Raw genomic sequence first — 20,405 nt, forward strand, 5'->3', positions numbered from 1 at the left:
GTAGGCACCAGGGCTCGTGAGCCTGGGTTGATGACAAAACCCATGTGAATTTGGGAGTTTCCTGTGCCGCCAAGGGCACAATCATGTATCTAGCTGTGCGCCATATGTGATGAGCCCATTTTCGCCGTGTGCTACTGATAGACAAATGAGCCGGACCTCCTTCGTACATGTTCCTCATCCTACAGTGCGGTCCCCTCCCCCTTTCCCCCCGCAATGACAAAATATTATACAAGCGCCAGAATAACAGAACCAGCCCCTCATATCTCGCCCCGGTACAGCATCTCCGTCCGCATCTTGCGCTCCGCCTTGGCCTTGGTCTTGGCCGGTCCCCACCGGGCCTCCCTGCGCTCCTGCTGCTCCTGGAGCCACTTCTTGTGGCTGGGCGGCGGCGGCGCCGCGATCTTGACAATGATAGGCGAGCAGTCAAACTTGCGCGCCAGCGCGGCGACGCTCCACGTCAGGGGGTCCTCTGTCCGCAGCCGGCGCATCTCGTCCATGTCCTCGGCCGTGAGGTTGTACCGGGGTTGCCGGCGCGGGTACTTCATGACGGGGGGCAGCTTCTGGCCGGCGGTCGACGTGCCGGGGATGACGCTCTCGTTTACAGCGCGCATTCGGACGATGGCAGTCCGGCGGGGGTCCTGGGGCGGCAGGAAGAGGAAGGGGGTGTGCTGGGGGGAGGCCTCGGAGGCGGGAGGGTTGTAGATGATGTGGTCGCCGGTGGGCGCGGCCGGGGAGCGGTCGGGGAGGAAGGAGTCGTGGGGAGCAATCTTGAGCGAGCGCTTCGTGCGGGCCGTCGTCTTGTGGCCACGGATGGCGATGATGGGCAGCGAGGCCTGGCAGCGAGCTCGGGTGAGCAGCTCAGCTGCTGGACGGGCGAGGGCGCGCATGTCCATTGCGGGTTGGTTTGTTGTGGCTAGTCGGGACGGGATACAAAAGGAGAGACTCGAATTGAATTAGGCCAATTGGCAGGTCGACATCACCTGGAGGGTGAGAGGCCGTGTCGTTAGGCGTGTCTTGTCGTGATGCTTGCAATACTGGATGCTCACCAGTCTCCCGAATTGCAGGACATGAAGTTTCTGAGAAAACGGTGATTACCTAATTCATGGTGTGGGTCGCCTCGCGAAGTCAGGTGCCAGATCACGTGCCTCATCCCAAATTCAGGACCCCTGCAATCCACCTGCAAGGAGCTCACTCCAGGGACCAGTGACGTACCTTGGGACAGACAAACGCAGGAATGCGGCAGCACAATGCATGCATTCCCAATTTGCCCCCCGCCTTCCCAACACCGTTGAAGTGTTTCGCGAACCAGATGGTGCGATTCAGCTTTCACTGCAATTTGTCTCAATTACTCCCTTTGATGCCTGCAAACATGAGAACGGGCTTATCTGCCTGCCTAAAATGACATAGACGCCTACCTTACTGCCCAAGTAGCGGCGCAAGTTAGTCCGTGACCTGCCAGTTGTTAAAAACTCCAGCAGAGAACATCTTCGTCCCTTCTGGAAGGCCAGCAGGGGACTTCGCCGCAGATGATATCACGGCAGAACCCTTTCAAATTGAGATCCGTTTAATAGTATATTTGGCAGTAGGACTGGCGAAATCAAGTCATCAGCTGGGGACAAAATCGCCGCCCTGACAGGTATCGTCGCATCGAGGGATGTGTCTCTCCTGGAATGCCCCTCACTTGCCCTTCCTGCCGGAACCATCACTATCACAGCGGACCGAGGAGTGAGTGGCCGCCGGTGATGGGCAGCATCGTGACCTTCAATGCACGAATGCTGCTGCTGGTGCTGCGTGTACGGGAACTAAGAATGCCAGCACGGGCTAAGCAGACCAATCTGGTCAAGATGGTCGCCCTACTGGGGTAGCCGAGCACTGGAAACACATTGCAGATAACTGATCCTCCGTCCAGAGGCTGCCACACTTGGTCGAACCGGATTGTTGCAGGAATATTGCATCAGGTCAGCTGCATCATGTGAGGTGGTGGTGGCCACTGACGGTAGGTACTCGTACGTAGAGATGGGGGATTGTCCAGTCGTCAGTGGCCCAGTCGCCAGGCCACCGTCATACTTGACCTCCACCACCACCCCGTCGTCCCGTCCTATCTTTTCCGGCCAGGCCGTTTTCATTCTGACTGACCTTTTGTGTAATTATCGCGATGGATTAAGAGGTGCCGATCTGTTCCGTCATTCGCCCTCCAAGCTCGAGTGGGATCCTCGTGACGCCACCCTTTTTATTCTCCCCCAGATCGACACCGCTACCCAGCGGACCCATCAATTAAACCAGTCCTCTGGCCGCCTCGTCCCTCCGACTCCAAACTCAGTTCCATTCCTTTTTGTCTTCTCCCAGCGGGGCTTCGACGACCTAACACTACCAAACCAACGTGCTAAGCTGCTAGCTTCCGCCGACGCAAGGCACCAGTGACCTGTCGCACCGACCCTCCCCCAAACGTTGCGCCACCACGCTACGCTAGCTGTCGACACGAGTCCAAAGGACCGCGAGGGCATCCACGTCCGTGTCCTTACAACCATACACCGAACCTATCTCACCAGGCCTTTCTGGCTCACTTGCAGTCTTGGGAGTCAGACCATCGTTGAAAGCTAAGGGCTTGCACTACCAGGTATGTACCCCCGACCGAACATACCTTACCAGGTCGGCTATCGTTGCCCTCTCCATCATCCGGCTCCCCTGGTAGTCTTAACAAGGGCAGCCGCGAGTGGTGGTGCCCTTCACCTCCATGCTCAGTTGCGACCTACCTCTTAGATTCTCGTCTAATCATGCGACCCCAAATTTGCCTGTCCCTACTTTTCGCGTACCTGAATCATACCCGGAGAAGCTGACAACTCTTGCTATCCAGAACCCGGCTCCACCCTTCTCCGCCTGGTCCGTCTCGCCTCGCCTTGTCCCTGGACACCAACTCCTACAATACCAACCTAATCCTTCACTCCAACCAGCTTTGTCCTTCAAACCTCCAGACACCATGGCCGACACGCATAGCCAAGAAAAATCAACCCACCGGCCAGGCGACGTCCCAGAAGCCGACGTCAAAAGCAAAGACACCAAGGGCAAGAAGCGTAGCTTTTTTGGCCTCGGCAAGAAGAAGACGGACGATTCCTCCAAAGCGGACACCCGAACCATTTCAAAAGAGACCTCGAAACTCTCCTCCGCCAGCCACCCCGCCGTCTCGCCCTCACAACCCGACCCATTCCACGCCCCTACGTCCCCTACTCGAGCACTCTCGATCTCCCCTAGGATATCGTCTCCGGCCGGCTCCCAAATCTTCGAACGCGACGTCCAGGACAGTGCCTCGATCCAACCCAACTCCCCCGCAATTCCCAGCCACATCCAGACGGAGAACCACATTCCTCCCGTGCTGGACGATGCCTCCGAAGCCATCACGAACCAGAAGCTCGATCCTGACTCCGTGGAGATTGTCACGCACAATTCTCACCAGCCAGCTGCAGTGACGGTCACCGGAACGTGTTCACCGCCTGGCAGTGCATTCCATGACCACACTGCCCCCGAGTGGGCCGCGGAGCTTTCGTCTTTCACGAGTCGCGAGTCTGCTATCCAACCAGACAGCGCCTCCAACTACGGATCCCTCGATTCGGCTGACGTTCGCCGCCTGTCTTTTATCTCCTTCGCCGACGTCGTGCAGGCTGAACATGGAGGTGCTTATGGGAATGTTACCGGTTCTCGCGATAGTATCCACATGGCCGGGCTGACATCTTTGCCACCGGCCGGCCTGAACCGCTCACCCTCACCGATCCGATCTCCAGTGTCTAGCCAAGGCCCGGGCACGAGCCCACCGACGAGCAACCCGGGGAGCATGAAGGGGGTGGACATGAGCCCCATGCGCAAACCCATAGGTAGCCCAGGAAGCGGCAGCCAGAATCTTGCCCCTCTTTCGCAATCGGGGGAGCTCAACATCGAGACCATGAGCCAGGCCTTGAGGCGGACCACCAGCGCGGACCTGAGCCATGTGCGGAGCATTCCAAACAGTCCCATTGAAGGGCCCGGGTTTCGGTGATTGAAATGCGCATTGTTTTTGATCGCACACGAAGATGGCGCCGTCTACTTGACCTTTTTATTCACTACATTAGCGTGGTTCCCCGCCTACTGGCTGGACTGGAGTTTAATACTCCCAAGTAGCATTTTGAGGCCTCCTATTCTAGCACTTGGGAGTTTGTTGGAAGAGGAGCCTGTCTTGTTTCCTACACGAGAGCACCTTTCATTATGCACCTGCACAGCACATGATTACAACAGCCGCAGGGGATATTATGGCTGTCTTGTCGAGCCGAGGACCTGAACCGAAGCCTTAATCAGGGGCATATATGGCATTGGCGTTGCAGCAGGTTTAGGCAGAGCAGCCATGTCGGAGTTCGCAACCTGAAACGGAGTCGCAAAGGAGTATAACTGTTAATATAAGCGCTGCTGCGTATGTTTGCAAGCCACACTTCAAAGGATGATGGCCTGTATCAATCGCCCAGGGCACGGAATTTCGGGATAGAATGAGAATACCACGATCGATCCCTATCCTGCTCGAGTTCTCAAACATGTACCCGTACTCTGTGAAGTCAATTACTTAAACCCCCACATCATCACCCGAGACATACTTCCGGGCGTGAACCGGGCCCTACCCTATATCCACATAGTAGTACGGTTCCGGCGTGAGCAGTCCGGCTGCAGTTGGGCGGGCATAGATTTAGGTTTTTTTTTTTAATTAAATCTTTGAGTTACAAAATACCACGGGAGATAGTGCCGTTAGCTATTCGTAAGGATTAGAAGTTCAGCATATCTGGAAACTGTACATCCCAACCCGTAAGCCCTAGTAGGATGAGAGGAATACGAAGGACTACTCCGTAGAGAGGTTCCAATTACTGCCTATGAAGATGTAGTGCGAGGTGGGAAGCACACCAAAGAAATACCTTCATACATATGTATAACTTCCTTTACCTAACTTTGGGGGGGAGTCTCAAGACCCAATACCCGTTGCTGGTCCTTATTGGTCGTTCCATATAAGTCGATTGGTGTTTGTTGCAAAACAATCAGCCAACATTGAACCCACAAGCCCACGCACTGGTGTTCACTTCACACTAGCACTTTGTGTTTGTAGAAAATTGATACTGGAAAGACTACTGTAAAGAAGGAACCAAATTACCCTTTCACACCGCTCCCAAACGCTGGGTTGCAAATTGCTGCACGGATCGCCGTGGCGGACATGTACGTACCATGTATCTGGTAGTATCTTGTATGTACGGGGCGGATCGTCCCTGCAAGCTAGAAAAGGGACATGGACAATTGGACGACGTTGGCAGGAAGCAATGTCTCTAATATGACGAGTCATCGGCCGACTACATTTAATACTACGCCCGAACCGGGCCAGCTGATGTTATTTGGCGCTCTAATGGGTGACTGCTGACTTGTGTAACAGCAACCCTTGTTTCTGGGTAACCTCGCGTTTCCCTGGCGCAAGGATCTGGTTCTTGCCAGGCTGTTGCATAGCAGGGGCAGGCGAGGAGAAGGAGTAGATGTCAGATTGGCAATGAGAAGTGCCTGGAGGATGAGACCATGGGCTGTTTGGGCGAGATCCGAGACTGAGGTGATGAGGGAGCGAAGGAGGGGGATGTCGAAGATCCATAGGTAAGCGGCCTAGATTGTCTCCGAGGGTCGTGGCGGTAGGTGATCTGCATTCAGAGGCTGATTCAGAGGTGTACGAGTAGGAAGGGCTAGACAAGGCAAAGACAAAGTGGCTTGAACAACCTGGTGGTTGTTATGTGGTAGAGGAATACGTACATGGGTTCACTTGGTATTACATGGCCTCCGTTACCACCGGATTCATATGGGTTGTGGATCTATTAGTCATAGAGTAAATATAGCACCCAAGCAGCTTCAGCAGTTAGCTCGAAAGTGCAAGTGTTCGTACTTGGGTTTATTATCAGTTTCACTCAAGTGCAATGTAGGCACATTGCATGTGCTGGATGCTGAATCCAGTTGTAACATGGTGGTGGGAACAAGGGTCCCTGGCGCCAACCGTATTGCCCAAAACGGATACGGCGATGGAACCAATGGCCCCACTGAACACCTGACGGCAAGGATCTGGACTGTTGCAGGTTGTTCCAGGCCGTCTGGTTCTGGACGGTTTCAGCGCCTCCCCGCCACGCACTCACCACACTTCACTGAACCGGCAGAACTCAGTTGTCCACTCTGTTCCCAGACTCCGAGTCCGTCAACGGCCAACACTTCAACGGCTGGACGCTGCTCCCCACAAACCCCCACATGCGCCCGTTCGCGAGTAAGTCTACGGAAGATCACCGTTGACACCAGAGTCAGGACTCGGAGCTTGAAATCACTTGAAATCGAAGCGGAACGGTTCGCACCGGCCAACCACTAACCACCCCGCTGCCCTCAGTGTGCCCTTGGGCCCGCCGGGGGTCCCTCAACCGCAGCCCCCCCCCAAAACACTGGCGTCGCCCTTGGTTGCGTCTTCTGTGCATTCTGTCTGCATTGTGTGCGCCTGTCCGGAGCGCGGCGACTCCACGGGACTTGGCTTGCTTGGGACTCGGCCCAGCCGTCACCGTCATCGCGTCACCTCAAATCATGCCGATTGCATGGATGCCTGGGCAATAACGCTTTTACCCTGGGCCCTGACCGTAGTGGGATTATAATACTGTAGCGGCACCTATATCAGTAAGTATTACAGATTGGTATTATTCTATGTACTACATGGTAATATCGCAATTGCCTTGAGGCATGTCCAGCTGGTTGTCTTCAACATCCCTTCTCTCTGCTTCCTCAACTAAGAGAGAATACTGAGTAGGAGTGCGATACCTTGCATCGTGTCGTTGCCTGTGTTGCGTTTGACACCTGTCGGGATTACAGTCTGACGGTCGTTTTGGAAACCAAGTTAAGGTGCCGCGCATGCTCGGGGCATCCCGGAGGCTCGATGAATCTTTGACTAGGTACGGATACAGATTAGTAGTTCTCGAAGATCCACCCAACGGGAGAAGCTCTGTAAGACACGGAGGTATTTGAGACAATACTCGGGACTGCAAACCAAAGGTCAAACCCCATCAGACACAGACCAGGCGGCACGCAGACCAGCGGCAGACCAGCCAGGATTATTAACTGGATTGGCTACAGGATGTCAATTAATAGCACCCTCTACGTCCTCCGAGTCAACAAGTGTACTCGTAGGCTCTCTGCCGGAATAAGGTTCCCGGCTTCCTTTCCCCGGTTCTCTCCCACGGGCCCGGATGCACGGGGCGTGGGCGGTAGTATAATGTTGGCGCAGGGCTTGGGGGCAAATGGGTCGATATAAGTTCTTCCTAACACTACCGGCAATAGGAGCGAGGTGGGAAGTACCAACCTGGGAGATTTTGGTGCTGCTTTTGCGCCAGGGCCCGGCATTGATGGCAGCGAACAAATATTATTATTGTCGACGAGGCCTGCTCTAGAGCGACTCTCGGCTTGCAATATTCTCCTACCACAAGTCTATCCAATGAGGGGTCCGAAACGCTGGGCATGGATGATAGCGCATTGCAAATTCCGGCGTGGAGTGGGTTCGCGGATAATGTTTGTGTGGAGCAATAGAGACGACGGAGGGTGAGGTTATATGGCACCTTATTTGTATGTGAGCCGAAGTTAACAGATAAGCGAGAAAACTTTGGCAGAGCAGATCGCAGCCAACAGTTGTTGCGTAGGTAGTGTGGCGGCGAGCCTCCAAACGCCCAAACGCCCAGAGGCCCAGAGTCCCTGCATCAACAGGGACAGATGACGACAGAGGCAACGGCACAGCTCCAACCACCGTGGTGGTGCGCATCTGCGCATCTCCTGCCCAGGGCTGGCTCTTGGATTCTTCAGCGCCGCACCGGCGCACCCCTCTCTTGTTGGGGCCCCCTCGGGATTCCCCCCGTTTCGAATTGTTCTTCGCCGTGCTCCGTGCTACTCCGTGCAAAAGATACGTCCATAGCAGCGACTGGTCATGCACTGCAGCGGGCCGCACAGGTTCCTTCCCCCGCGCTCCACGAATCACAGCGAGCGCACCCCCAGCGCCCCGCCTGACGGTGTCCTACCTAATTGTACGAATACCCACTGGGCCATTCCCCAGCAGTGGGTGGTACAGTACTACGTACTAGTCGTAGTAATAGCGGCCCTCCGTATGCGTATTATAGTGGGAGATTCAACCGCCGCTTCCTGGCCTCCGCACCATCTCCCACAAATCGCAGCCAGAGACAACGAGTCATTATCAAGATCCAACCCGACCACGATCGTGCCTTGTAGACCGAGCCACTGGCCCCCGGCCCACAGAGCCGCCGCCATTGACCAACATTCAAACACCAGGCTGCCCCAGCTTGCCTTCACACGGGCCCCTCCTTGAGGGTCGCATCCGCGGCTGTGGAGGAACTCGCTCATCGAGCCATGGCATGATCGAGAACCGACCATGACCCGAAACATGGACGGACAGCCTCCCCAACGGCCACCCAGCGGAGCCGGCGCCAACCTAGGCGCCAGCACCACCGACTCTACCGACTGGTTCATCCCGTCCCAGCAGCAGCCCGCCCCGAACTCCCCCGTCGACCACGGCCGTAATGCCATGGAGCGTCCCAGCGGCGCGAGTCTGCGCGCCGCCCTCGGGCCACCAACCAGCAACGGCTCGAGCAGCAACCATGGGGGAGGTGTCAGCCTCCGTGCTGTGACCCCCGACATGATCGAGCTGCCAGACTCTGCCACCTCTGCCGCTAGCGACACAGCCTATGTACCCCGCGGCCTCCCGTCGCACGAGACGTCGCCGCGGTCGATGCCGGGGGGCGTGAGCCGCAGACAGGGCATAGTGTTCAACGACTCCTTCAGCGGCGACTCGTACGACACCGGCGAATCGAGCCCACCGCACGGCAACAACAGCAGCGGCAGCAGCAGGCTTGCGAGCGGCACCGTCCGACCCCGCACTCGAACGATGGATACAGCAATGCTTACTGGGCAGAGGGCCGCTGCGGCAACCATGGACCAGCGCCACCGCGTCGGCAGTGTGAGCTCGTCGTCCGGGTCGCAGGCTGCTGGCGACGACCAGAGGCAGCCCGCCGCAGGTCTGGAGTCGACGGGCTTCCCCACCATCATGGGCGGCCGGAGCATCGACGCCGCGGCTGCAGCGTTCGCGATGAAGGCCGATAAGAAGGGCACCGGCAAGAGGCTTGTCAAGCGCCAGTCATCCCGCCCAACCTCGCCCCACGTTGTCCTTCCGCCGCTCATTGACTCCCTGCCGTTCCCCATGCCCACCGAGACACCAACTAAATTATTACTGCTGATGAAGACGCTCTGTGGGAAGATGAGGGGCGAGGTTGAGTACCAAGGCGAGATGGGAGGAACATGGCACAGCGGCGTGGCCTATATTGACGACGAGAGGGGATGCCTGATGTTCGACTCTGGCCAGAACGGCCCTTTCCACATACCGCTCGTTGCAGATCTGCGCGGATGCAGGATACTCCCGGTCAACTACCCAGCAGCCGGCAAGATATGCATAGAACTGGTGTCGTCCAGCCCCATCATCGAGGTCCTTCTCCATCCCCTTGTGCCCAGCGAGTTCGATCTGTGGCTGGCGGCGCTCCTTTGCTGGCAACAGCTTCGACCTACGGCCCTGAAGCTTTCCAGCACCAAGACTGCCAGCCCCGTCGCCCCCGTACGTCCGGAGCTAAAACGGCGAGGCGTGTCGGACGGACCCAAGTCAACCAACATCATTAAGGTTGGGAAGATGCAGGTATGGGACAAGGGTCCCGCGTCAAGTCCAAAGTCAATGCTCAAGCGGTCATCCACAAGGGATCCTCGGTCCCCGCACATGTCCTGGCGGAGAATTTCCTGCATCCTTCACGACAACGGAGAGTTCAAGCTGATGGCGGAAAATGACATCACCATCATCGCGGTAATAGACCTTGCGCAGCTATCTCGGTGCGCCATCCAGCAGCTCGACCGGACGGTGCTGGACGAGGAGTACTGCATCGCCATCTTCCCCATATACGCGCCGGTATCGTCGCAGCTCAGTATATATCGGCCGGTATACTTGGCTCTGGATAATCGGGTCCACGTCGAAGTGTGGTTTGCACTACTACGTGCGTTCGCCGTACCAGACGTATACAAACTGGACGACCCGACTAAGGACCTGATTCATGACGTGAATGACTTAGGGAAAGACTACGCCGGCGAGGTCTTTCGTGTAGAAAAGACCATCTTGGTCAGAGTGACCGAGGCAAAGATAAGAGCAAAGATATCCGGGTCTGAGCCGCCAGTTCCTGAGAAGCCAGGGAAAGGGCACGATCCGGATCCTCTGGTGGGCAATTACCTCGCCGAGGTGATATTAGACGGAGAGGTCAGAGCGCGCACGACTACGAAAACGGCAACCAAGAACCCATTCTGGAGGGAGGACTGCGAGTTCATCGACTTACCATCAACAATACCCCACCTGTCCGTTGTACTCAAGCGTGTAGATAGCGCGTCAGAAGGACCAGGACATCATTCCCTTGCCGGGTCTCTCAAGGGGCCTACCGAGGTCATATGCGGCTCAGTCGAGCTACCCCTTACGCCGACAACAGCAGGCGTCAGGGAACATGAGCTGTGGTTGCAAATACTGGATGACAAGCAAGAGTCCATTGGGTCGATGCTCATCAAGGTGGTGCACGAGGAGAACGTTGTTCTACTCGCGAAGGAATACCTGGCCCTGGGAGAGCTTCTTCACAACTTCAGCGCCGGCCTCACAAGTCTCATCTCCACCGCGCTCCCAGGGCAGCTGCGTCGCTTGGCTGAGCTTTTTCTCAACATCTTCCAGGTCTCGGGTACGGCAAGCGAGTGGCTCATGGCGCTGGTCGAGGATGAGATTGACGGCATAGGGAGCCAGTCCACCTTGAAGAAGTACCGCTTCAACAGCCGCCTCAAGTCAAACGAGTCGGCCGAATCAACGGTCGATCGAGAGCTAATCCTTCGAGATATGAGTAAGAATTTGGCGGGCGAGGCGAATCTGCTCTTCCGAGGCAACACGCTGTTAACTCAATCTCTGGAGCTGCATATGCGAAGACTTGGCAAGGAGTTCCTGGAGGAGACACTGCAGGACAAGTTATACGAGATTAATGAGCTCAACCCGGATTGCGAGGTCGATCCGAGCAAGATTTCCCAGGCAAACGGAGAGCTCGACCAGCACTGGCACAGGCTCATTGACGTCACAACAGATGTCTGGCTGTGCATAGCCGCATCGGCCAACAAGCTCAACCCAGAGCTCCGCAGTATCCTCAAGTACGTCCGCGCCGTGGCAGAGGATCGCTACGGAGACTTCCTACGACCTGTTGCCTACACGTCCGTGTCGGGCTTCCTCTTCCTCCGCTTCATCTGCCCGGCCATCCTCTCACCCAAACTGTTCGGCCTCCTGCGCGACCATCCCCGACCCCGGGCGCAACGGACGTTCACCCTCATTGCCAAGGCTCTCCAGAAGATGGCCAACCTGTCAACGTTTGGAAAGCGCGAGGAATGGATGGAGCCGATGAATCGCTTCCTCACCGCACAACGATCCAGGTTCAGAGACTACATAGACCTCGTGTGCGACGTGCCAGCCGAGCGAGGCCTGCGGACCCTCCACGCGAGCTACAGCACACCCGTGACGATCCTCAGTAGACTTGGTCCGACGGCATGCGAGGGCTTCCCTAGTCTGCCTTACCTGATCGACCAGTCTCGCAACTATGCCAGCCTGGTCAAGTTGTGGGTCGACCTGATGCCGAGCTTGTCGGATTCAAAGAGAGTAGCCATAGAGGGTGATCTGCTTGCTTTCAGCAAGCTCTGCAAGGGTCTCCAGGCACGTGCAGATGCCTGTCTCGCAAGACACGAGGGCCAGGTAAAAGCCAGCACATCTACGGCTGAGACCGACGAGCTGGCCGACATCCTCGAACAAGCCTCACTTATCGAGTCGCTGAGCTACTCCTACAGCGGCTCCACAGCCTGGAATGAGGCGATGCACCCGCCGGGGAGTTCAGGGAGCGACACTCGGGAAGATCCCACGGGGCGTCGCAGCAAGGATCTCCGCCGAGGCAGGGACACGCTCGACGTCAAGAAGCCGGGCGGCACGAAGCATTCTAGCGGCAGCGGGGGAGGCACAACAAAGGCCAAGAAGGGCAGGACGATACTCAGCGGCATCATGCGGATGGGGGGTAGAGCGGAGAGCCCAGACTCCAAGGAAAAGAAGTGAGGCGAAAACCAGTGCGCCGGCAGACTTAAAAAAAAAATCAAGCCCCGAGGCAGAAGGAGGGTCCGTCGGATGATGTGACGAGAAACTTGTCACATTTTTAACCCATACTCATCTTTATCACTTTTCTTCTTCTGCAATGACCGGGGCCAAGCAAGATACATATATCTCCTCTTGGGGTTGAGTGTCGATATGGTGGGCCATCATCTATCGGACCGGGGGGGCTGGTTGGACTGTTGGGGAAGAAAAAAAAGAATACCATTGTGTTTTGGAGCGACGATGTGTTTCCTGTTGGCTATCAGCGACTGTTGCGCCGGGTAGCCGGTTGGTTGGATTTGATGAATAGACGAAAGTCCATGAGAAGAAGTTGTTTCTTCTTATATCCCAGGTAGATGGGAATCAACATTTTCTTACAATGACTTGCATTTAAATGGCTTGAGACACATGAAGCTATCATATCGTGAAAGTAACCGAGGCGGTGATACATTCCTGCAATGTATCTAGTCGTTTATTTGGGTCTGTTTCATCAAACTCCTCCCCGTCTCTCCAAGTAATATATCATCACACGTAATCATACGAAGCGCCAGTGGAATGCTAACCGTCTTCCCCTTTCCCATCCCAAACTCCCTCCCCCCTTCCGAAAATTCTCATAAATTTCTAACGCATTCCTCTTTTTTGTCCTCTTTCCCCCTCCCGCCCCCAGTAGTAAACCCCTAGTCACTTCAAGCAAAAAACTTCTTGTACGCAGCCTTCTCCTTGGCCGCCCGGGCGCTAACCTTAGCCTTGATAGAGTTGAGCTCGTTGACAATGGCCGCGTCGTCGGGGACCAGCTTGGCGGCGGCCTCGAGGTCGGCCTGGGCGCCCTCGAGGTCCTTGAGGCGCACGTGGGAGAAGCCGCGGCGGAAGAGGGCCTTGGCGCGCTCCTTGTCGGACAGGCCCTGGACGGCGAGGGCCGCGGTGGCGAAGCGGACGGCGTCGTCCCACTCCTCCTTCTTGGAGAAGAGCAGCGCGGCGTTGCTGTTGAGCCCGAAGCGAAGGGCGTCGAGCTGGCGGCCCGTCTCGGCGGGCTCCTTGTCCAGGTCGGGCTCCTCGTTGAGGTAGCGCAGGCCCTTCTGGTACTTGGCCAGCCCCGTGTCGAGGTCGCCGGCCTTGAAGGCTTTGGTGCCGTAGTCCTTGCAGTCCGAGGCGATGGACAGGACCTTCTGCGCCGTGAGCTCGCCCTCGGCACAGTCCTCGGGGAAGTCCTCGTAGGGGTCGCCCGTGGCGTCGGGCTGGCGCACGTCGGCGGCTAGGGCCTCGTCGCCGGTGAGCTGGCCGCAGTCGGCGATGACGACGTCGCGGGTGGGCTTGTCGCCCGAGGCGATCGGGGCGTTCTCGATCTGGCGGACGATGGACTTGCCGTTGAGGACCTGTCCGAAGACCACGTGCTTGCCGTCCAGGTGCGGGGTGGGCACGGTGGTGATGAAGAACTGGGAGCCGTTGGTATTGGGCCCAGCGTTGGCCATGGACAGGAGGAAGGGCTTGTCGTGCTTCTTGGGGAAGGCCTCGTCCTCGAACTTGGCGCCGTAGATGGACTCGCCGCCGGTGCCGTCGCCAGCAGTGAAGTCACCACCCTGGATCATGAACTGCTTGATGACGCGGTGGAAGATGGAGCCCTTGTAGTGGAGGGGCTTGCCCGACTTGCCGATGCCCTTCTCGCCGGTGCAGAGGCAGCGGAAGTTCTCGGCCGTCTTGGGGACGAGGTCGGCGTAGAGCTCCATGGTGATGCGGCCGAGAGGCTTGCCGCCCATGGTGACGTCGAAGAAGACGCGGGGGTTAGTCGGTGCGTCGGCCATTGTGACTGGTTGAGTGGCTGGCTGTGTCTCTCGGAGGGATTATGGCGTCCTGGGCAAGGAAGAGGTGTGATGAGGAGAAGGCTGTGAGAGGGATTGTGCGATGAAGTGAGAGAGAGAGGGAGGGTCAAGGTTAAAGCGAGGCGTTCGAGCCTAGACGATTTGGGCTGCGGGGTACGCCGGGCTGCGGAAAGCAGTGACAGTGGCTGGAGCTATTAGCTGTTGGCCGGGACTCTGGCGCTTGGGAAAGGGGCCAGGGGTGGAGGAGAGAGAAGAGACAACGGCTGGTGCTCGTAAGTCGGGAAAAGGTGATATTCGGGGTGGGCTGATGTGATGTGATGATGTGCACTGGCGGCTGACGGCTCGTTTATTGGAGTTGGAGGCCAGCTGAGGAGGAGGATTTTGATGGTGGGGGTTATCGTAGAAACTTCTAGCTCCCTCAACGGGCCCAAGGCTTCATGCCAGTCACGGTCTACGGACTCACGACAACACAGGCCGCGTACCAGAATGTGTCATTTGAAATTGGCCATTGCCATACAGCTCCATCCATGTCCACTATGCACGTTCCTGTTGTCTCACGTTTCACGTTGCCAACGTCGACGCCATCCAGGTCAATTTTAGCTAGGCATGTTGTCCTACCAAGCTAAAAATATGCAAGTGATCTATCAATCCCGATCTGTATTTGCCCGCGGAGCCACGTCCATCTCGTGTTACCAGAGCAGCCAGAGCCCTTGTTGAAATGTTGAGTGGCAAGTATCCCTTCTCTCCCAGACAGACATGGCCAAATCCGAGGTTAGCAGAAGAGGTATTGTTATTATTCACCATTTGAATGGCGGTATGCTAAACGAACAGACTGAGGTGCCTTATTCAGAAACCCTTCCGTCCGATTGTCGGCCAAGGACAAACTGATTGATGACGCCTACTTGAGAGCCGCGCCTTCGAAGACAACACACTACCTGCAAAGGACCGCCTCACCAGCGCCACAGGGACGCCACACAAGCAGGTTCATCAGCAACCTTCGCACTACTCGTCGTACACCGAGTGGCCAACATTTAGTCTATGAATCAACGCTTACACACAGATGCCATCCACTCGTCTATGATTTAGAGCCGCCGTCTCCCGTCGCGGGACCTGATGGCGGTGATGCATCTTCCAGCTTGGCCCCAGCATTCAGCTCCAATGTAACCTGGAAAACATATCAGCAAACGCTCACTCACAGACGGCCATTTGCAAGACATACTGGGCCATCATTGACCAGTGCCACCTCCATCATGGCCTGGAACCGGCCGTCTGCCACGCGCGTCGGATCGTACGCCTTGCCCACGGCAGATACGAAGTGGTCGTACAGCCGCTTGGCGTCCTCGGGGTTCGCTGCACCGTGGAAATCAGGCTTGGTACCCTTCTTGGTACGCGCCAGGAGTGTGAACTGGGAGACTTTACGGGAGCGCGCATGAGGTCAGCCATGTTGCCCCTTTCTCCCTTGGTCTAGCCGGCCCTATACAGACGTACCGCAGAGAACTTCCCCGTTGATGTCCATGACATTCTTCTTCCACTGTAGTGACAAAAAATTGTCAGCTCATTCATCGTGATATATGTGATCAGCATGCGCCGTTTGTCCTTACCTTGCCCCCCGCCTCGTCATCCCACAGCTTCATCTTGACCACCTTGGATGCAATGGCGTTCATCTCCTTCTCGGTGTCACCAGGGGCGACCGCCGCAAAGACGAGCACGCCTTTGCCGATGGACGAGACTACTTCCTTGTCGACCGTCACCGAGGCGGACAGCACACGCTGTATAATGGCTGGAGCGCGTTGTGAGATGTGAGAACTCATGTATCTTCTTGCAAATGGGACCGTTTAGGTGAGGTTGCTTCTGCCATACCCTTCATTTTGAGTTTTGAGCTTTAACCACTAGCAGCGACCTGTCTACTCGCAAAGTAGGGGAAGTGACAAGAGGAGGGGAGATGAATGAGCTGACAAGTTTGTCCCCCCAGAAACAACGCAACTCGGCGGATGCTGTGAAGAACCTCCTCCTCAACCAGTGAAGCAGTGAAGCCGGGTGCACAATGCTAAAGGAATCAGGAGATGGCAATGTGTCGCAGGACGATTCGGTCAATCACCCCAAAGCGGAAATCTGGCTTCGGTTTCCCAGACTGGATTTGACTGGAACGCACCATGGACCAGTCGGTGTCATGTGAGCTGGTGTCTCAGGTAGCGTCTTAGCGTAACCCGAGCATGTTGGGGTATCATCGCATAGAAAGATCAATGTCAACGGCCAGCATTCACCACAACGTACATATTGTAATGCATATTGAGATCATATACGCGTATAAAAGTATAAAAAGAAATTTGGGAGAGCATTAAATGCTGTAATTGTGCTTCAAGTGGGCATCTTTTTCCAGTTTCCCCCGCCTCCTCTAACAATAACATGCCACAGATACTTGGCATCTGCTAGCCAATAGCCAGCCTGCCTGCCGGGTCCATCTGCCAATTCATTCGCCAACTCAACTCTTCTTCGCCAGGTGCCAACGCCTGAACAGCAGTGCTCGTACCACCTTCAGCTTCCCATCACCACCTCCCAACAACAATTTCCCCCCAGACCGGCCGCCCACATATCCACAGGGCTGCGCGACGCTCTGCGGGCACCATATACGCGAACGCGACCTCATCCGACTCGAGACGGCGTTCTCGGCGACAGCGTCTGACGTCTCTGGCCGGCCCAGACCACTCAATACCGAGCCCCCCGACGACGACGAGAACCCTTCCCACACAGCACGCGAGGCCAGGTCCCCGCACAGTCCAACACAATGGCGGCACGGAAACTGCAGCAAGAAGTCGACAAGTGCTTCAAGAAGGTGGCGGAGGGAGTCGCCGAGTTCGAGGCAATCTACGAGAAGATTGAGCAGTCGAATAATACGGCCCAGAAGGAGAAGCAGGAGGACAACCTGAAGCGCGAGATCAAGAAGCTGCAACGGTTGCGAGACCAGATCAAGACATGGGCGGCTAGCAACGACATCAAGGACAAGGCTCCTTTACTGGAGCACCGCCGACTGATAGAAACGGTTGGTCGCACAAGAGCTGAGGAAGACGAGTTGTCGCATACTGACAGTGGATGTGCTAGCAAATGGAGAAGTTCAAGGCGGTGGAAAAGGCCATGAAGACGAAAGCATACTCGAAAGAAGGCCTCTCCGCCGCGGCGAAGCTAGATCCCAAGGAGCAGGCCAAGGTCGAATGCAGCGAATTCCTCAGCGGGACGGTCGACGAGCTGGAGCAACAGATCGAGACCCTCGAGGCTGAAAGCGAATCGTTATCAGCGACCATGAAGAAGGGAAAATCCCAGGCAGCCAAGGCCGAGCGCATCGCCGAGATCGAGCGGATAATCGAGCGACACAAGTGGCACCAAGGCAAGCTTGAGCTCATCCGACGGTCATTGGAGAATGGCGGTGTCGACTCCGAGCAGGTCATGGAGCTGGAAGAGAGCATCAAGTACTACGTTACAGACGGAATGAACGACGACTTCATGGACGACGAGGGCCTGTACGACGAACTGGAGCTTGACGAAGAGGAGGGCGCGTACGGCCTGGCCCTGGACAACGAGAAGAACTCGTCGCAAGACACCCAGTCAGTACAAGACGAGGCGACGCCGGAACCCGAACCACCAGCGCCCAAGGCCAAGAAGGTGCAGAAGGAGGCAGATGCGGCAACGCTGCGGCGACCGTCAGCCCAGACCAAGTCACCCCTGCCGGCTCTGGCGACGCTGCATACCCCGTTAGCAACCATCACCGGCAGCACAAGTATTAGTGGGCCCGCCATGAAGCCAGCGCAGGTGCCTACGAGACCTGCTGGCGAGGGTCTAAAGTATGCCTCGGCTGCAGCCGCGGCGGCTGCGAGCGACAAGAACAATGTGGGCATTGCGCCCCTCCCCCCTCCGCCGGGATCGGCCAGCGTAGGCATCTCACCTTTGCCTCCGATACAGTCGAGGGCGAGCGCGACGAGTTCGCCTGCAAGCACGTCAGTGCAGCCCGTTGTCGCGCATCACAGTGAGGCGAGGCCAGCCACCGCCGCACCGGTACCAAGCGAAACAGACTCGTCGGCCTCCACGATACGGCCGAAGAAGTCCAAGGCTATCGGTAAGCAGCCAGCCGTGGCAGAGTCGTCGGAGTCCTCCAGAGGTTAGTTTGTGCAGAAAGCCTGTGCCAATGGTCCACTAACATGCTCGTCAGCAGCCCCTCAAACGAATGGCGTTACAAATGGCATCAAGCCAATCGAGGAGGAGCCCGAAGAAGAGTCCATCTACCACCTGCCCGCCTCACTGCAGGATCTGGTTGAGTCGTACGAGTTAACTAAGAAGCGACAAGGACATCCCGCCTCGCAGTTGTCGGTACGGATGATGACGGCCAGCCAGGCTACCTGCCCCGACCAGACCGACGCAGAATGCCCGCGCACATATCGCCCTGACATGCCCGTGGCCGGTGCAGCGACCGTAGGGTTCCCCAAGGAGCCGCTACCCATCTTCGACGACCCGAGGCTCTACTCACGCATAGACCCAGACACGCTATTCTACGTGTTCTACTACAAGCAAGGAACACCGCACCAGTACCTGGCGGCTAAGGCCCTAAAGGACCAGAGCTGGCGGTTCCACAAGCAGTACCAGACCTGGTTCCAGCGCCATGAGGAGCCCAAGAGCATCACGGACGAGTACGAGCAGGGAACATACCGCTTCTTTGATTACGAGAGCACATGGTAAGCCACGTTGCACTAGCCATTTTTCAAGCGGCAAGACTGACTCCCAGCAGGATGAACAGGAGAAAGGCAGATTTCAAGTTCGCCTACAAGTTCCTCGAGGACGACATCTAGTTGGGTCGGTATGGTGGTGCTTCTTCGCAGCTTGCTAGTACTTTGGGCGTACACAGGCCAGGGTCGGCTCCGGGCTTCGAGTGAACGGGGGAGTTGGACTCCCCCCCTCGACGGTGTTAAGAGTTATGTGCTGTTTGTGTCTACTACTACTACTACTACTACCACCACTGCTAAACCGGTCTATTGCATTTGCCAACTATGGCAAGGCGGTTGGGTTTACAGCTTAATGCAGAGGCGAGCGAGGATCACCCTCTTTGCCACAACGTTACCCTCGTGCTATTGCAGCCAGTATATTGAGCGTTTGTGCGATGTGATGATTTCCATGCATGGCGTCAATCTCAATCAATGTTGTGTTTCGTACGGCAGCGCTGTAACTTCCAGTGGTCCCCGAGATCGGACCGCCAATGGACTGGTGTGATTGATCCCAATGGTGGGCGTGGTGAAGCTCGAGTGTGGCGGTGTTACTCTAGAGCCGCAGCACAGCCTACATCGGTTGTCAAATCCAACACCCAACCCCAAACGGGACACACGTGGGGACGATGAATCACTTCCACGGTGGCATGTAAATCGCCTAGCTGAGAGGTGTATTACTATTCAATAGTTTGTTTCTGCGGGTCGTCTTTTTAGCCTATGCAGCAATAAGCCAGAGACGAGACAAGAGACGCAGGGTAGGTAGATGAAGTGTAGAAGGAGAGCTGGCGGTGTGGGAGGCAGGCGGTGAGGTTGGTTCATGGGAGGTTCGGTGACGAAGACGGTGCTCTGTTTACGTACCCACGCATCGTCATCCAGCTGGCGATTTCGAAACAATCGAATCCTGGACCGGGCGAGAATCCACGGGCGACCTCTCTAGCTGCCGATTGAGCTCAATCAGGTATTAGTGACTCTGGCACGCGGCTCTAATACTCCCGTCGATGCAGGTTGCTTCGCCGCTCACCACAGCCCCCCCCCCCCCCCCCCCCCCCCCCCCAAGAGCTTGGGCCAGGAAACATGATCCGGGACACGAGACGCGGCGATTCCTCCAGATAGAACTATTACTCCACTAAGGATCCGTCGTGCGCCCTCTGTGTCAATTCATTGCCCAGACTCTCTGGCAAGCTCCTGGCAAGCGCCATCAATCAGGCAGGCGCGCAATGAAGCTGCCTTCGCATATCAGGCAAACGCCAATCCAGCCAGGGCACTCTCGTGGGCGCTCTAGCTTTGGCGCCCCCCTCGTGCGCCATCGTCTCGCTCTCATCGGCTATCCTCGAATACCTCACATTAGAAAGCACTCTGTGGCTTCTCTGGTTGGTGTCATCTGCCACCATCGACCTAGGGCCCAGCGCCAACTCATGTCGCATACCACTTTGCAGCTGGGTAGTCTGCTGCATTGTCGCTGCAGGCCTGACATTGCACCGTTCCCCCCCCCCACAGCTCCCTGGAGGTCCCCTTCCTAAAATTCCCGCGTGGGTGTCAAGTGACAAGTCTCATATCCCGGCCAATGGCTCTCAGGACACAGCCACGAGC

General features: G+C 56.6%; 6 protein-coding genes across 6 annotated transcripts; 3 read left to right on the top strand and 3 right to left on the bottom strand.

Moving 5' to 3' along the window:
- Nucleotides 1-257: 257 nt before the first annotated feature.
- Nucleotides 258-893, bottom strand: ACO1O0_004958 (mitochondrial 54S ribosomal mL58 domain-containing protein; the record flags this gene model as incomplete). Its single annotated transcript, XM_083194388.1, has 1 exon — nt 258-893. One exon carries the CDS (start codon nt 891-893, stop codon nt 258-260), a length of 636 nt encoding a protein of 211 aa, XP_083049301.1.
- Nucleotides 894-2,977: 2,084 nt separating this feature from the next.
- On the top strand, nt 2,978-4,027 carry ACO1O0_004959 (uncharacterized protein; the record flags this gene model as incomplete). Its single annotated transcript, XM_083194389.1, has 1 exon — nt 2,978-4,027. The coding sequence occupies one exon, from the start codon at nt 2,978-2,980 to the stop codon at nt 4,025-4,027; it is 1,050 nt and encodes a 349-aa protein (XP_083049302.1).
- A 4,413-nt stretch (nt 4,028-8,440) lies between these two features.
- On the top strand, nt 8,441-12,217 carry BUD2 (RasGAP domain-containing protein; the record flags this gene model as incomplete). Its single annotated transcript, XM_083194390.1, has 1 exon — nt 8,441-12,217. The coding sequence occupies one exon, from the start codon at nt 8,441-8,443 to the stop codon at nt 12,215-12,217; it is 3,777 nt and encodes a 1,258-aa protein (XP_083049303.1).
- Nucleotides 12,218-12,936: 719 nt separating this feature from the next.
- CPR6 (cyclophilin-like domain-containing protein) lies at nt 12,937-14,049 on the bottom strand (the record flags this gene model as incomplete). The annotated part of the gene is made up of 1 exon (XM_083194391.1): nt 12,937-14,049. One exon carries the CDS (start codon nt 14,047-14,049, stop codon nt 12,937-12,939), a length of 1,113 nt encoding a protein of 370 aa, XP_083049304.1.
- Nucleotides 14,050-15,142: 1,093 nt separating this feature from the next.
- DTD1 (D-tyrosyl-tRNA(Tyr) deacylase) lies at nt 15,143-15,934 on the bottom strand (the record flags this gene model as incomplete). The annotated part of the gene is made up of 5 exons (XM_083194392.1): nt 15,143-15,232; nt 15,287-15,480; nt 15,556-15,598; nt 15,669-15,847; nt 15,928-15,934. 5 exons carry the CDS (start codon nt 15,932-15,934, stop codon nt 15,143-15,145), a joined length of 513 nt encoding a protein of 170 aa, XP_083049305.1.
- A 918-nt stretch (nt 15,935-16,852) lies between these two features.
- Nucleotides 16,853-18,902, top strand: NOT5 (Not1 N-terminal domain, CCR4-Not complex component-domain-containing protein; the record flags this gene model as incomplete). Its single annotated transcript, XM_083194393.1, has 4 exons — nt 16,853-17,107; nt 17,167-18,217; nt 18,272-18,788; nt 18,842-18,902. 4 exons carry the CDS (start codon nt 16,853-16,855, stop codon nt 18,900-18,902), a joined length of 1,884 nt encoding a protein of 627 aa, XP_083049306.1.
- Nucleotides 18,903-20,405: the final 1,503 nt, after the last annotated feature.

The sequence above is a fragment of the Amphichorda felina genome (genome assembly GCF_050947745.1).
Source record: "Amphichorda felina strain 45539 chromosome Unknown scaffold_5, whole genome shotgun sequence".
In the NCBI taxonomy this organism is placed as follows: Eukaryota; Fungi; Ascomycota; class Sordariomycetes; order Hypocreales; family Bionectriaceae; genus Amphichorda; species Amphichorda felina.